This window comes from Varanus komodoensis, unplaced genomic scaffold, assembly GCF_004798865.1.
Source record: "Varanus komodoensis strain SLA01 unplaced genomic scaffold, ASM479886v1 scaffold7_3, whole genome shotgun sequence".
NCBI classification, from domain to species: Eukaryota; Metazoa; Chordata; class Lepidosauria; order Squamata; family Varanidae; genus Varanus; species Varanus komodoensis.
Genome location: NW_025336480.1, coordinates 14,089,182 through 14,105,819, shown reverse-complemented (window position 1 = coordinate 14,105,819; position 16,638 = coordinate 14,089,182). Strand labels below are relative to the sequence as shown.

Genomic DNA, 16,638 nt, shown 5'->3' with positions numbered 1-16,638 from the left:
AGCGGGGAAGAGACACCCCCTTCCCGCTCGCTGCCGATAACGCTGCAAAGATGGAATATGCACGTGAGGGACCGACCGTGCCTGCTACGTAACGGTCGCGGTCGCTCGGCCGTTCAAATTAGCCTCGTTATAGCCGCAGCGTTACCTTCCTCCCACCCGTAGAGGAACACCGACGCCAAGAAAGAAACGCGGGCGCCAGCCAGCGAGAATGTTCATTGGCTGCTGCCGCTCTTCATTGACATACTGGCGTGGGCGCCTGCCCGTTTCCGACTTTCTCTCGGCGCAAATGTGCGCCCGCCTCTGCGGTGCGCCCCTCTCTAAAAGATAACGTGATAGGTGCCTTCGAACGTCAGTTAGGGTCTCTTTCCGCGTCTTAATTTTTTAAAACTCCCCGTTGCGCGCGAAAAGGATATGATTGGCTTTCGAAACTGTCATTCAACAGAGTAAAAGCAGGGCAATGGCGGGAGTTCGTTGGCTCAGTTGGCACTCAAGAAAGGGGGCGTGCCTCGCGCTACCACGGTGGGCGGGTTGTTCTGCGTTTCCTTTGTGTGTGGGCACCAGTCGCCGGCTGCGAGCGCGCCTGAGGAGGAGTAGAAGCCGCCATTTTGTGCGTTTCCTCTCCCCACCCCCTTTCCCCGTTCTCCGCCGGTGAGGCTAGGCCGAGCTGCCCTCCGTACGAACGTCAACCTCGTAGCGCCTGTCGGTCTTAACTAGGCTGCAGCTGCCCCCTACCGGCGGCAGCGGCGAGGAGAGGTTAGGCGGCCGCGGCTCCGGCATGGAGAACTCCCAGCTGTGTAAGCTGTTCATTGGCGGCCTGAATGTGCAAACGACGGAGGCTGGGCTGCGAGAATACTTCGAGGCCTACGGGACCCTGACTGACTGTGTGGTGGTGCTGAACCCGCAGACCAAGCGCTCCCGATGCTTCGGCTTCGTCACCTACTCAGCGGTGGAGGAGGCCGACGCCGCCATGGCCGCCTCTCCACACGCTGTGGACGGCAACGCGGTGGAGCTGAAGCGGGCCGTGTCCCGCGAGGACTCTGCCCGACCCGGGGCTCACGCGAAAGTGAAGAAGCTCTTCGTCGGAGGCCTCAAGGGGGACTTGGGCGAGAACGACCTGGTGGAGCACTTCAGTCAGTTCGGCCCGGTGGAGAAGGCGGAGATCATTTCAAACAAGCAGAGCGGCAAGAAGCGGGGCTTCGGCTTCGTCTACTTCCAGAACCACGACGCCGCGGACAAGGCCGCCGTAGTCAAGTTCCACCCCATTCAGGGCCACCGTGTGGAAGTCAAGAAGGCCGTGCCTAAGGAAGACATCCAGGCAGGAGGTGGGGGCTCTTCCAGGTCGAGCTGGGGCGGACGGGGAAGAGGAAGAGGCGGCGGAGGAGGAGCTGGCAACCGGGACCACAACGGGCTCTCCAAAGGAGGCGGCGGCGGTGGCGGCGGCGGCTATAATAGTTACGGAGGCTACGGCGGAGGCGGCGGCGGTTACGGATCGTACGGCGGAGGCTCCTACGGTGGAGGCGCCAGCGGCGGCGATTATGGCAATGGGTACGGCGGCTTCGGCAGCTACAGCCAGCATCAATCCTCCTACGGCCCCATGAAGAGCGGAGGCGCGGGTGGTGGAGGGGGCGGCAACTGGGGGGCCCGCAGTAACAGTGGACCATACAGAGGCGGTTATGGTGGGGGAGGCTATGGAGGCGGCTCCTTCTAAGCGGGAATACCCCTTGACCGTTCTGGGGATGTCAGTTTTGTCTGCATGGAGTATGCCCTCCGTTTGTACCGGGCCAGGTTTTCAATTGTTCCCCTACTCTTCGCCTAAGGGCACCTCCATACAAAAGGCTCCCATGATGCGAAGCAGCTCTTGAATATCCCCGCTGGGGTCGCTCTGCTGCCTGTGTCACTTCTTTCTGAAGATGGACTGGGCCTCTCACACAACGATTTTTGTGTTAGTCATTGATGGACTCTATTTTTTTATTGCTTGGACATTAGTCGTTTTTATACTAGGAACAAGATATTGTTTTAATTTTGGTTTATTTGGGGTTGGGAGGGAAAGTCGTGCTTATTCTGGAGTAAAACTTGGGAGGGAAAGGGGAATTAACTTTGTAAGAACTTGGATACCTACACATTTTTTTCTACAAATTTCTCTGGTTCCATGGCTGTAAAAGAGGGGGAAATCGTTTTTACATTTTTTATTTTTTAAATAAATCATTGTGTTCATTGACCTTTATATGTCTCTTTTTCCTAGGGTGCATTCCATACAGTTCAAACAAAAACTTTTTGAGTCAGAAACAAGTTATTCCTCCTCACATTTCTACATGTGTTTAGAATGAAATGCTTTATTTTAAATAAAGACCCCCTCCCTCTCTTTCTTTCTCTTGCTGCCCTACTATCCTGGATTTTTTACTGCTTAAGAGTTATAGGCCAGTTTTTGAAAAGTCTGTTGATGGATGGAGTCAGTTAAAACACTAGATAGTGCATTCACTATTTTGTAATTAGGTTGTTGCCTTGCTGACATAGTCTGTTTTTGTATTGGGAATTATCCATCAACCTATGTTCTAACACATTTAAAGCATGTGCTTTTTTATATAAGTGTTCAAAATTTTGAATTGCTCAGTTTCATATTGTGTTATTTATTGGCTTGCCTGTAAATGATCCATTATGGGGAGGGTGCTTTCCTTTCTATTAAATACTTCGTTTGCATAGTGAAGACATTTCAACTGGATACTATCTTTACTGTTCTTGCTAGAGAAGCCAAGTATCCCTTAGATTGCCACCTGCTGGCAGAATAGTTGGCCATTGCCATAAGCTTTACCTCAACCAACCAAATTGGGGTTCATATCTTTAGACACTTAGGTGACAAGTCAACTTGCATGCCAACAAAATTACTGGAAGTTGGCTGAAGTTATGCATTTAAAAACACCTGTAAGCAAATTTCTTTATTAAACATTTAAAATGCCCAATCTTTAAAATTTGTGCTAGGTGACTGATAATTGGGCCAGTAACCTAGGGGCCAGTTGTAAATCAACATCTCTGTAGTCTGCTTGATGTATATGTAGCCCTCTTACACAGTACAAGTTTGTTGTTCTATTAACAATGTTCTAGAGAGAAACTGCCTTCCTGAATAGAAATATAGAATAGTTATGGATATTACAAATAAAGAATTGAATTCTTCACATGCTTCAGTGAGTATATATGAAATGGCTAAAATGTTGCTGGTTTTTAAATAGGCTTCAACCAAAGTATTGCAGCCTTCAGAGCACCTTTATGTTTTAGTGATTTTCCCAGCTTCATCTGTTACATAGGATTTAGGTCCAAAAAGTTAATGTTAGATGATTGATGGGAATTTGTTTGACTCAGCAGGCTTTTAGCAAAACAAAAAATACTGTAAGGTAAAGTTGGGTTAGTAGTTTTTAATAAGTATTAGTGATGGATGAAGCAAATTTACGTGAGCTACAGTACTGAACAAAGTTCCTGACTACCAGTGTGGTGAAATACATCCGAAAGAGCATGTTTTATTAGTTTGCTCTTGAAGCTCAAGCAGCTATACTAAGTGCACATCAATAAATTGGTTTGACTTGTATCTGTTTGGCTGTGTAAAAAATGCAGGTGGATTGTTGGTTAATGCAACCAAATTTAAGGGGTAACATCAGTCTATAAACCATAAGAATGCTTAGAGCATATCATACTTTCCCTATATAGAAAGCACTTTATGTAAGAAAAAGCATGCAATCACACTGCATTGGCTTTGCAGCACATGAGCATATAACAAAAAATCCATTTATGTAGTTGTTGCATGTGGTGGTCTATATGTGGGTTTTACACAGCAGTGTATTCTGTCTTTTTAAAGCAACTATAATGTGGAATAATCTTTAAGGGTGTTTAGGAACTGTTGTGCCATCTTGAGAAACTTGGGCTAAGAAACTTCAAAGGAAGTTGAAAAACTGTACATTTAATGATGTTGAGGAAATGCTCTAATTAAAAAAAAAACAGTGGTCTTGTCTCTTAGAAGAAAAGGAGCGCCATGGTCATTAGATCTCTAGGAGTGTGTAGACACAATGGACAAGTTCACATGATTGCTGTAGTCCATTGTGGTTTATTTAGGCCATGGTGGGTTGTGGTGCATACCAGCAACCATTTTGAAAATTCATTCCTCAATGAGGGCTTGCTGTGTTTTGTCATGATGTTTGAACCTGGCCAGCAGGGCTTATTTTTGGGTTAAACAATGCTCATGGTCTGTTGAAAGGTTGAAGGTTGTTTCACTTCAACCTTGGTTCCACAAACCATGGAAACAGCCCACTAGGGGCTGAATATTCAGAGGAGCTCAGGCATGCACCACAGCACACCCCATAAACAGTCATAGGGAGAACTAGATCACTGTCTAACATAGTTTTTGTATAGCTTCTGTTTGCTTAGCAATTGTCCTGTAGAATAGTACCCTGATTTCTTTTGAGGCCTTAAATAAACCAAAAAAGTATGCAACAGTACATGTGTATTAGGGGTTTAATATAAGAGGAAGAAGCATTGTACCCACCCTTACTACCACTTGGGTATTTGTACCACTTTGGGATTAATTTCTATATTAGCATGTCTGGTAACAATTCTGTGTGGTACTGTTACTGTATGTTGGTATGAACAGACTTGCAGAATACTTTCTTGGGCACTATATAACTACTACTCAAAATACTGCTGTGTAGTTATGTTTATTTTCCCAATGAGAACATCCTGGTGACATACCACTGTTTATTACTATAGTAAAAATGGTTTGTATATTGCCCTTAAACTTACAAGTGTGTCTACATATTTGTGACCTTTCAAATGATTTGTAAGGTTGTGCCATGTGTAATGAACTGCAAAAACAACACAAAGTGATGCTTAAGTAAAAGGTGTTCTCTTTCAGTGTTAAGGTTTATTACTAATAGGTAATATTTGAAACTGTAAAGTTCATCTGTGTATGGGGAAATAATGTACAAGTGGTACAATCCTATTTCTCTTAACTTATACATACTTCCTTTTCCTAGTTGTTTCCTCAAGTTAGCACAGCTTTCTTGGAAGAGTTACAGGTCAAAAGCTGTGAGTTAACTATATATGCAAATTGGTCTTGCAAAGGTTAAGGAAGTGCAATATATTAGACAAATTCAGATGCAGTATCTGAATCCTACAGTAGTGTAGGATTCAGATACATTACCTACATATCTTGATTTAATTATATCAATGTGCTAGGTGTGATATCTTCACTTTTTGTGGAATGACAGAAGCAGCCTACCCTGATACTTCTGTAATAATGACAATTGCACAGAGCATTGAAAAACAAGATTGTGGCAAAGACTTTGACACAATTAAAAGTTGTACCATTAAACTTATATTGTACTTCTGGCTATACCACAGAAGGGATAACAAAATGTTTGCTTAGCTCTTTGAAGATATTTAAGTCTCCACTTTGTGCCATCTTTAAGGTTAAGAGCTTTAGGTTGTTAAACACTTAATAGTCTTCATTGAAAAGAGAGCCAGAAGCTTAGTTACTCATCAGTTTGAACTGTAGATCACATAGGAGATTAACCTGGTGAAATGGAAACACTTTTATTTTTAACTTCATAAAACTTACTGCTTATTTTCTGAGCAATTAGAAATACTGGACTGTTGAGTAAAGATGCTTACATCTTCCATTAGATCAAACATCTATGAGAAAATCTATGCACTAAAAGCAAAATTAAGCTTGATGTGCAGATGACAGATTTGAAATATTTATATGTCTTAACTATGAACACTTTATATATGAACACTTTATGGTGCTTGGTTTGTGAATGCATAATCTTCCTCTGCCATTCTTGACACTTTCACCTGCTGACAGATTAGTTTTCTGCAGATCCTGTGTGTGTTCGCTTTTCTAAAGTCTAATTTTTTCTTTTATGTATGTGTGCATGATGGTAGAGAGACCTTTTAAACAAGAAATGACTTGTGCAAACAATCCACATTGTGACATACATCATGCAAGGTAATGTAATCCCATACATCTTGTCATGGTACCCTGAAACAAAGGTATGCTTTTAGGCCAGAAATTGAAATCCTAGAGTGAGCAGACATATTTGGGACTAACTCGTATACCTAATTGTGTTACAAGCTCGGATCTTGGAACTCAGTACTATTCATGTATTATTAACAGCTTTTTGGGCATTCCCATCATACAGCATTAATAACTGCTATGTTTTAGACTCCTCACAATATTTGGTTGTATAGACATAATGGAGACAAGTGTATTCTTTCTTATATGGTACATAATTAGCTATGCTTTAGTATAACTACATCAAATTTTTATTTTAACCTGACAATGATGTACCCATGCATGTTCATCACTAAGGCGGCAGTCCTATACATCCTATGCCACTGGGACATACTGGGAATTAGAGGTCTTTTTTCTGTCTAAATATGCATAGGATTGCACCTTAAATGATTTAACATTTCTAAAAAAGTCATTAGATCAAATACCAGAAACTAAATGAAGAGCTACTAACTTGTTCAAGGCCACTTGGTGGGCTTCATAAGCAAGATAAGGATTTGAATTGGTTTCTACAATCAAGTGTCCTTTCATACATGATCTTCTGTTTCCTCTTGAATGTTTTCAGTACTTAGAAACTAAAGAATTTGGGACCGATGACAATCTATTCTGTGGGTGGCAAGCAACTTGCCTGAAAAGGCATCTGGTTTACTTTCAGTGTCATATGTGTGTTGGGTCTACATTTGTGGGCAATGGGGGAATCTTGCTTCATGGTTGAACTATGTAAGTTTGTTTTTTTTTAAGATGTAAGGTCTGTGACAACTCTCTGTATAAGTTGACATAAAGATATAAAGGGGGCTGATTGACTCTTGAGTGCTGAATGTGAACAAATTCAAAAGTATAACCAACTGGCAGAACAATATAGTGAAGACGTGCCAAGGTCTTACTATAAGTATGTCATTACTATGTCTAAATCTTCCCATTTAAGATAGGGTTACAAGTCACTGTACCACATATACAGTTTGCTGGCACAACAAATCTGAAAATTTGGTTTGTTAGTGATTTTATTGTGCAATGTCAGAACTAGAATAGAGAAATAGGTTCCATAAAATGGGCTCACGACATGTGAATTATAAAAGCTGAGAAATACTTTGTACAGTCTTCATTTGGATTTCCAGGGTCAGATTTTGAAAGGGTTCTTTATGTTGTTAAATGAATATACTAAAAATAGCAACCTCAGTGCTGCTGCTTATGTTGCTAAAATTGCATTGTCTGTTAATTCGAGCGATCAACAAGCTTGGGAACCAAAAGGCTGTGGAAGAACAAAATATTTGTGGGGGGTAGGAGAAACCTAAGGACAAATAGTCTCTAAAAATAGCCAATGAGGGTGAGCATACTCAGTGAATACAGAATTCTGGCTGATGTGGGGGTGGATGGAAAACTAGGAGGGAGTGGTATTAGAAGTATTCTAGGCAGAAGCATACCTGGTTGGCAGGAACTGTAAGCATGACTACTTAATGCTGAAGTATTTCATTGCAGGTTCCATTTGTACAAATAGAATAGTACTTAGAGATTCTCATTTTTGTGTGGCTTTTACCATGACAGTACTGCAGTGATGAGTGAAGATGTAATTATCTCAATCTTGTAGCTTTAAAGCACATATTTCTCTGAATCTGGATTTGGCAGTCCTCATGTTACATACAAAGAACATCAACACTGATAAATACAGCTCACGGAAGATTTTCAGTTAATGTTTAGGCACACTTTGGCTCTGCTACCACTTGGTTCTCAATGTTCCTTATGCCTGATTCAACCTTAGCTATAGCAACACATCTTTGTGTCTGCAGTTAGACATGGAAAGTTTTTGAGTTGCTACTCAGTCAAGCGGGAAGGAAGGATTAACTGGGTTTACAGCTTTTGTCCAACAGAGCTGTTCATATACCCCTTAAAATTTGTATTGAGAAATTGTAATGATTTGATCTGGATTTCTAGTAGTTGGGAAGATTGAGGCAAGAGCGAGCATTAATGAATAATGCTTAAATTGATGCATATTTCTGCTGACTATTACAGCATGACATGGGTGGAATTTAGCATGGCAAAATATTGACAAGAAACATTGCTGAATAGTCTCAAATGGAAATCAATAGGAAAAAAGTGAACCAATAGTGGAAAAAGCACATCACAAGTAAAATCAGAGTTTTACTGTGAAAGCAGTTGTCAGACTCATTATGGGTGGTTGGCTGAGCATCTGTTTACAGAAGCCATGTCACAAATGTTAAAAGAGTGTTAAGGCTGACCAAATTCTTTAGGCCTTTTTTCTGTCTCAGGTTTCATAAGATTGTGTTCTTAAGCTGTGATCCTATACACACCTAGGAATAAGTCTCATTGAGCTCAGTGAGACTAAATTCTGAGTATACAATTGCACTGTTGGTTCATGATGCTTGAAAGAGTCTGCAGCTCGCTCTTACTCAATATTCTACACCAGCTTCTCAACCATTCTCTTGAGCAGAGTGTTTCTCTTGCATGTTCCCATAGAACAGAATAGGAAAGGTGGAAGAAGGGGCTGTTTTTTCACTAGCAGTAGGTTTACTTGTTCAGATATTTGTATTTCTCTTTGCAAGACAAATATCTTCACAAAGCTTATCAGTGTAGTATAAATTACATCTAGAAACAATATTTAGTAAAATCAGCAATCCCACAGTTGTAATATAATTATGAAAATAAAAAGCATCCATTTAAAGTAATAAAATACAGACCTGACAGAACAGTTTACCTAGTTGGGTATTTGGAAACCCCTGGTGTCTCAGAAATTTCCCTGTCTGGAAAACAAATTTTAAGACTGAACTGAATTTCATTGCAAGTACTTTGACGGTTATTGGCAATGGCCTCTGGGCCTTCCAAATCTTTTTGAGAACTGAGTAATAGGCTTTTTGTAAGACTATTCAATGGTCTGAACTTCTTAGTAGGTATGTTTAGGAATTAAGTTTAGTTTCAAAAGTGTGTAAAGGCACAGTCTTACACAGGCTTAGACAGAAAAAAAGACCAAAAATTCCTAGTACCCTTCAGTCAGCTATGCTGCAAGTTGTAGGTCTCTTTTCTGTCTAAATAGGCATAGAAATGTGCCCTAAATAAAATTGAAGGGAGAGTGACTTTCTAGTTCTTCAGGAGAAGCAATAAAAGCATGTGAACCTTACCCTTTCTTTCGGAAAACAATTTCCCAACAATACCTCATCATTTCAACCTTCCCAGTTTTTTTATTTTTGTGCTGTCATTGATGATAAAGGTGTCATTTCTCATATTTGTCCCTTTCACCGACTTTTATACATCTTTTAAGTAGGTTATTACCTGTAATAGGCCTTACAGCAGCGTGGAATAGGGTTTGTGATGCTATGTGCTTAAAAGCGAAGAAAGTGTCGATTCCAGCGCAGGCGATTAATGAACCAGACCAGGAAAGGGCACGCTATTCCATTGGCTTTGCTCCATTTGCTAAATCCCCGTTGGTGGTTTTGTTTTGTTTTTTTTTTAAAGGAGCGGGAGCCTGAAGGATGCACTGTGCAAATGCAACGATTTCCAACAGCAGCTGAGGCGGTGCACTGTACCTATGCCCGCAGCTGCTGTTGCCAGGAAACAGAGTAGGAAGCTTGGAGCGGGAGGAGCAGAGGCAGAAGGGAGTGGGCTGCCGAGGCTGGAGCAAGAGCAGCAGCAGCGGGGAGCTCTGGGTAAAGAGAGTGCTGTTTGCTGCTGCAACGTTAAGCTGCTGCTGTTGCTTTAGGAGCGAGAGGAAACGGCGCCGGGGACAGAAGGAGGGTAGCCGATTGCAGCCATGCTGAATCACAGGCGCTGATTAATTCGCCCAGCTTGCGGCATCCAGACCAGGGAGGACGGTGGGAGACGCGGCGCTGCCCGAGGACAGCAGACGAGGGTGCATGCAGAGTTCAAGCTCCACTCCGGCTGCGCACAATGGACGACGAAAGGTTCGTGCCGAACGCGCTCTGTGTGTATGTGCGCGAACGCGACCGGGCGGGCGCTTTTGTGTTTGCGTAGAGGGGATGGCTGGGCATGCTGAGCTTCCTGCTGGCCGATAGATCTTGAAGGAAGAGACAGGCTTGCCTGATTCATTAGCATCTCTCCAAAGTTGACTCCAGTAACCTTCTGGGAGACGCTGCTTATATGCGTACGTTTATTTGTCACGACCACAGACATCTCTGCCCTCAACCCCTCCCCCCCCCGCGCTGTCACTCTGTCCGACTTGTGTGTGTGTGTGGCTGGACTGGTGATGTTTGCACAGCCCTCCCCGCTCCACCGAGGAATCCCCTTCATTACTTTTACAGATTTCCCCCCTACTTCCTGTCTCCGATGGCCCTTGTTGGAAAGTCTCTCTCTCCCTCCTTCCGCTTTTCTCTTTTTCTCTCGATGTTCAGGTTTAAAAGCCTTTTGCAAGCAACTGATTTGGGGCGCCTTGTAGTTGTGCGGTTTTAAGAATCTTATTTGACGGGTCAGTCATTTTAAGGGGACGGTGCCTCCTAGCCTGGGCAAAGCATTTAACTTATTTTGAGTTTAACGAGCCCTTCAGAAAGATGGTGAAGTGAGGTGTTTGTGTGTACGCGTGCATGTAGGTACGTATGAGCGCTAGACCGTGGCCGGTCAGGCATTAGAATGCAAGAGCAGTGATCCTACTCGGGGCTGTTGACTCCGGTGTGGACTCTCCCATTTTTTCTCTCCTGTTTTTATTTCTGCCGTTATGGATTTTACCTTCTACTTCAGAAATGCATGCCTGCCTGGTTCCTTGGCATAGCAGTTACACAGGCGAAAAGCTAACTTGTTTGCATTTAACCAAAAAAAAAAAAGCAGGAAGTATGTGTGCCTGCGGGCATGCATGGGGCTAAACAGTTGCTATGGAAACATTTGAATTTTGATAAAGTAATTTGGGGTTGATTCACACAAACCACACTAATGTGGGATGCTAGTAACTGTTGCTCCCTGCAGTTTCTGTGCTCACATCTGCTGACATGTCCTATCCCTTGAGATATGAGCTAGGGAGTTGTATGTTTTGACATCGAGGTAACCATTGCATACAATCCACCTGTGGCTCCCTGAAGTTCACATGATCATACAGTAGGACTTGTTACAACCAGTTCATTGCAGTGAATTATCATATAAGGAAGGCCCTTTGCTTACTTGATAAAAACCTCACCATAAAGAAACATGGTACAATTAATTACTTAAGGAAAGAAATGTAGGCAGTGACCATATGTTTGCATTTCAGTGGCAACTGGTGTGTGACAAACCATTACCAAAGACTTTTTCCTCACTGGCTCTTAGATTCTGCCATTTCTGGTTGCTCATTTCAAATGTTTTAAATCTCAACAGTGTTGGCAGTTGTCTAAGTATTTAAACTAACAGGAGTGTAGAACATTTACAAAAACAGCACCACCAGTGACCTGTAACAAGGTGAAAAGGAAAACAATGAGCAGTACAGTACTTGTGATTAAGAAGCAATCTCACCTTTGAATAGTATTGTTCATTTACAATATCTGTGAGGTTTAAGCAAGATGATGAAACTTAAACATGGTGGGAGGTTCTAGCAGTGTTTCCCTGTAGGCAGAGTAGAAATGTGGCTTTCTTTCCATTTTGATGGGATTCAGACTGGTCGAAACAGTACTCCTGCCCCCACTCAGTTTTGCTCTTGTGGAAAAACAGGATATGTAGAGCACTTTTTTTTCATATTGTGAACTAGACTCCTTCAGAGAAGGATGAGAATACACTGCTTTCCATAGCATTCCTTGCTTTTGATTGCTATCAGTTTGTGAAGGAGTGCGCCTTGAATGTTGCTTTAACACTGGAATCCACTGCATAACTACTTGGGAATGAGCCCTGCCAAAGTCAGTGGGATGTAGCCTGCACCCCCAACTCTCTTTCACTCTCTTACACACCTTCTATTTGTACAAGAATTCTCGCCTTGTGGTGTGAGATCATGTAGCTCAATATATGTGCAAATCGCTGCATCAGATAGATAGGGCCCGTCATGTGGACTGTTCCCACTTAATGTTATCCTCTCACCTGGTGATGGTGGATGGTTGGCTAGGTAGTCTCAAGTGACTGGCAGATGCATCTGGTAGAGCTATTTCCACATGACCCAAAGCCATCTGGGAAGGTACCATGACAGGGGGAGCAGGCAGGGAAAGCTCAGTTTTTGTAGCTGGTGCTGGGAAAGGAAAATAAAGTGTCTGTTGTGAGGTTTCATGGAGAATAATAAAGATTTGATTGGGATGGTATATGTTTCCAACCAGGACATACTGGGCAATCACACCAGCAAAAGTTTTATTCTACCACGGGCTACTGTCCTTCAGCTCTCATATTTTATCAAATGATGGTGCTGAAAATTCCTGATGATTGTAACAATAATAATGATAATAAGAAAACTTAAGGCACAATCTTAGGTATGTTTAATCGGAGCCTCCCCTGCAAAACCCCTCCCATTGTTCCCCAGCCGGATAAGTATAGGGTTGTGCCCTTAATGAAGGACTGTGGGCTTAACTACTGTGGCCCAATCTGCATGCTGTCAGAAGTTCAGCCCAAATTGCTGGTGGTGCTGATTTTCATATTCGACCTGGACGCTTTGTCCACAGGCATTGCTAAGAGTTTTAGGAACAAAGGACTGTAGAACAGAGACTGGGTTGTTCATGGTGGAAGAAGTTTGATATAACAAAGGAATCTTGCCAGTTTTTAAATGTCTGCCAGTTCAGGATTAGAGATGACCACATTTGATGGACTGAAGCTCTTTTTCATATGTATGAAATTTACTGAGTGAGTCTATGACTGATAGTATTGGATAGTATAGTATTTTCCTATTACTTGGAAAAGAAGACCTATTCTGTTTTGTAGTTTACTCACAGGCAGGTATGGTTTGAATTGCAGCCTCAAAAATTTAATTGCCTCAGTGTGGTACAAGCCCAATTGTGAATATACCCAATATCAGAGAGAGCTCCACAAATTACTACACCTATGCTACTTAAGCTCATGAGTGTCTTAGTTTTTGTCATCTGAGAAGTTGCAGGTAGGAGGTGGGAATTGAGAATAGAAACCAGAATTGTAGTAAACAACTGTAACTAAGCAATATTCATGCTTCTTGGTTTTATTTATTTTATGATGCATCTTCAGTATGCTGTGTAGTTATTGTCTAATGCTGTAGATTGTGTTAAATAATATTTCATTTCAAAAGAATATTTTAGAGTCATTTTAAGTGTTGAGAGGGAAAAAAACCCCTTGGAGGTGGGGAGAGAGAACATGTTTGTGTGTTTTCCTAAATTTTCGTTTGACTGAGCCTTCACGTGTGCTAATTCCTTCTTAGCAAATGGTCAGGCATTGTAGTTCTCAGTTCTGACAGGACAGTTAACATCTACAATTGACAAGAAGCCGGAGTCCATGGAAGAGGAATCCAGTGTGGCTTCCACCACACTTTCTTACAGTGCTTCCAATCCCATGCTGATAGAGGGAAGTGTCTGTCTTCACCAGTGATTGTCTCCACATATGGACATTCTGGTGGATGGCATGCATGGTATGTATGCTGTTTTAAGGCATCTGCTATTCATGGAATATGCTCAATTGAGCTATACTTCTCTCTTCATTCATTGATGTGCATACACTGCTATGCATTGGTATGAGGTACCATTTGATGCTGCTCCCTCTGCCTGGTTCATATGTCTCAAACTGTGATTTCTTCCTTTCTGGTGAGTAGCGACACATCAGGTCAATTTGTATGAGCTGGCCAGCTCACCGTGCTGAGCTGTAGTGTGTGCCAGGTAGCATTTTGAATATGCCTCCATGAGTGAAATTGCTGTGTTGTGTGTACCTGGGTATTGAAGGCTACTTGAGAGTTAAATAACCCACACATAACGCTATACCAGTCTGAGGGTTGCGTTTAGCTATTGGTAGCCAGGTTTGCATGGTGCTGCAACACCTGCTTGGGGGTGAAAATTCAAAATGCATTGTGGCCCATAATGCGTCACTGTCTCAGTTAGTGAATGCATGAAACAAAGACAATCCTTCAGCCTTCTCATCAAGTCAGGCCATATCATGAGCAGCTAGGTATCTAAAGCTATATGAGTGAAATGCTCTTCAGATTCCATTCTTGTTTGAAAGCTGGGATTTCTCTCCCTTGCCATTCCCTAATCTACTTTATCTGTGGCTGTTTACAACGGTTCTTTCTTCGCCTTCTTTCCCCCTCTGCTTTGGCGTCAGTAGTCAGTTTTTGTTTCATTCCTCTTGGTATGATTCTAACAGATTTGGGATCCAAGCATTATATAACAGATCAGTTATAACTTTTTTCTGATGTCAATAGGAGCAAATGAAGATAAAGGCTATTTTGAAAAATGTCTCTTTCCTCTACTTCACCCTGTTTTTGACTCAGTACTGATAAAGGTCTTTCTTGTAAAACCACAATTTCAGAATTAGCACCACTGATCAGATTTTTAAACCATCAGTAGTAGTGGCTTGGCACCTATGAAACATTATGGAAGTCTTCATCTTCATAGCTGAATAGAGCAACATTAGTCCTGTTAAAATAACTGACACTGGAAATAGTTTTCCCTCCATACATGTGATTGGGATGTTTTTGCAAATGAATTGGCTCACTGGATTCCTGGGACATGGGTTGCTAGATGTGGCAAGAAAACTAACTGGATGGACTTGATCCATACCAGTATTGAGCATGCCCACAAGGGCAGCGCTGTCAGCTGTTGCAGAGATATTAGGATGTGTGTTCTTTCTGCAACCCCCAAGAACATTGTTGAGTTTTCAGGTATGTAAATAGTTGATCATGGATGGTTTTTATCTTTAAAATAAGTCTTTGTGATCTCTTCTTCATGACTAGCAAGCAATGAATAATTTTGAGAACAAATTCAGAGCATTCTTCATAGTAGCAATTTGTCTTTTCGGTTTGGAAGCAGCATTTTTCAGTTTTTCCAAATAGCATATCCCCCCCCCCCCAGTATATCATTCCCCTTTGAACATCATATCCTGTCTTCCTGAACAGTTCTTACAAAATATGTTATGTATCAATGCTGAAGCCTCCTTGTGAGACATGGGTCAACATATCATAGCCTCTATGGCAGCCATTAGTCTGTTGTTGGACACTTCTGATCTCATACATTAAGTTGACTTGTAAGCCGTCCAGAGACCTGCAACATAATGGACAGGGTAAAAATACCCAAATACATAAATAAATAAGTTTGATGTGAATCTAGATAAGATGATAAGATGACAGTGATTTGGAGGTGCTGGAACTTGATTTAGTGGCGTTGTCCTTGGCAGGTCATTTACCTGTTGGGATATAGAATTTACTGGAATGCTTTGCTTCTGCGGCAGTGGCAGATCTGTTAAAATTGCCCATCCTAGGAGTCTGATGCATTGAAATTGTTTTTTGATGGCTCTTGAAAATCCTCTCATCCCTTTTGCAGGCAGATCTGTTAAAACTCTTGCCAGTCTGTGGAATGGAGCATATGGCTTGACTAGTTTGCATGATCGCCCATTTAGTAGATCTGACTTTCTAGTTTTTCAGAGAAGTGAAAAAATGACTGGCATGACAAGTGAAGTGGTGTTGGTGGAGGATACCAAGCTTGGGACTGGGATACTCAAAGAACCACTTCCTTCATCATGAACCTGTACATGTGTTAAGATCTTCTGTGACTGACTCTCCACTATTTCTTGGTGGCTTCTGTAATCTGTTTTCATTGAGACATGGGAAAGAGTCTTTTCTGTAGTTTCTGGGACTCCCAACATAGAATCATAGAATAGTAGAGTTTGATGGGGCCAAGAAGGCCATTGGGCCGAACCCCCTGCTGTTGCAGGACACCAATTAACACCATCCCATTCAGATGACTGCCCAGTTTCTTTTTGAATGTTTCTAGTGTGGGAGAGCCCACCGCCTCTCTAGGCAGTTGGTTCCACTGTCGTATTGCTCTGACAGTTAGGAAACTTTTCCTGTTATCTATCCTGGATCTGGGTTGTTGCTGCTTGAACTGATTATTCCATGTCCTACTCTCTGGTATCAAGAGATCTTCACTGTCCTCTTTGTGACAGCCTTTGAGGTACTTATAGAGGGATATCATGTTCCCCCCTCAGTCTTCTCTTTTCAAGGCTGGACATACCCAGTTCTCCCAGTCTCTCCTCATAGGGCAATGTTCCAAAATCTGGATAATTTTTGTTGCTCCTCTGGACCCTTTCTAATTCTTCTGCATTTCTCTTAAACTTTGGTGCCCAGAACTGGATAAATTATTCTACATGAGGTCTGACTAGCGAAATGTGTAGGGGAACTATTATTTCTCATGATTTGGAAGTAGTACTTCTGTTAATCCATCCCAATATAGCATTTGCCCTTTTTGTGGCTGAGTTGCATTATTGGCTCATATTTGTCATCCACAAAAATTCCAGTGTCTCTTTCCTTTTCAGTTTTGTTGAGCCATGTATCCCCCTTCTTGTATCAATGCATTTGGTTTCTTTTCCCTTAGTGGAGGACTTGGCACTTGTCCCTATTGAATTTCATTCTATTGCTTTCACCCCAGTGTTCAAGATTATCAGGATAGCTCTGGATCTTCATTCTCTTTTTTAAGGTGTTTGCTATTCCATCCAGTTTTGTATCATCTGCAGAT

The 16,638-nt window shown here is 42.2% G+C and overlaps 2 protein-coding genes across 3 annotated transcripts in view; both read left to right on the top strand.

Moving 5' to 3' along the window:
- Positions 1 to 577: 577 nt before the first annotated feature.
- HNRNPA0 (heterogeneous nuclear ribonucleoprotein A0) lies at positions 578 to 2,218 on the top strand. Its single transcript, XM_044454548.1, has one exon. The coding sequence runs from the start codon at positions 776 to 778 to the stop codon at positions 1,706 to 1,708; it is 933 nt and encodes a 310-aa protein (XP_044310483.1). The 5' UTR covers positions 578 to 775; the 3' UTR covers positions 1,709 to 2,218.
- Positions 2,219 to 9,724: 7,506 nt separating this feature from the next.
- The window catches only part of KLHL3 (kelch like family member 3), a 63,861-nt gene continuing 56,947 nt past the window's right edge, over positions 9,725 to 16,638 (top strand). Inside the window, exon 1 of one of the 2 annotated variants that reach the window (XM_044454525.1) lies at positions 9,725 to 9,963. In XM_044454525.1, coding sequence (XP_044310460.1) covers positions 9,950 to 9,963 — 14 coding nt within the window. In that variant the 5' untranslated portion in view covers positions 9,725 to 9,949. The remainder of the gene's footprint in view (positions 9,964 to 16,638) is intronic. The other variant, XM_044454524.1, reaches the window with a different exon arrangement.

Coding starts and splice junctions, on each gene's coding strand:
- HNRNPA0 (XM_044454548.1), top strand. CDS start 776: ATGGAGAACTCCCAGCTGTGTAAGCTGTTCATTGGCGGCCTGAATGTG.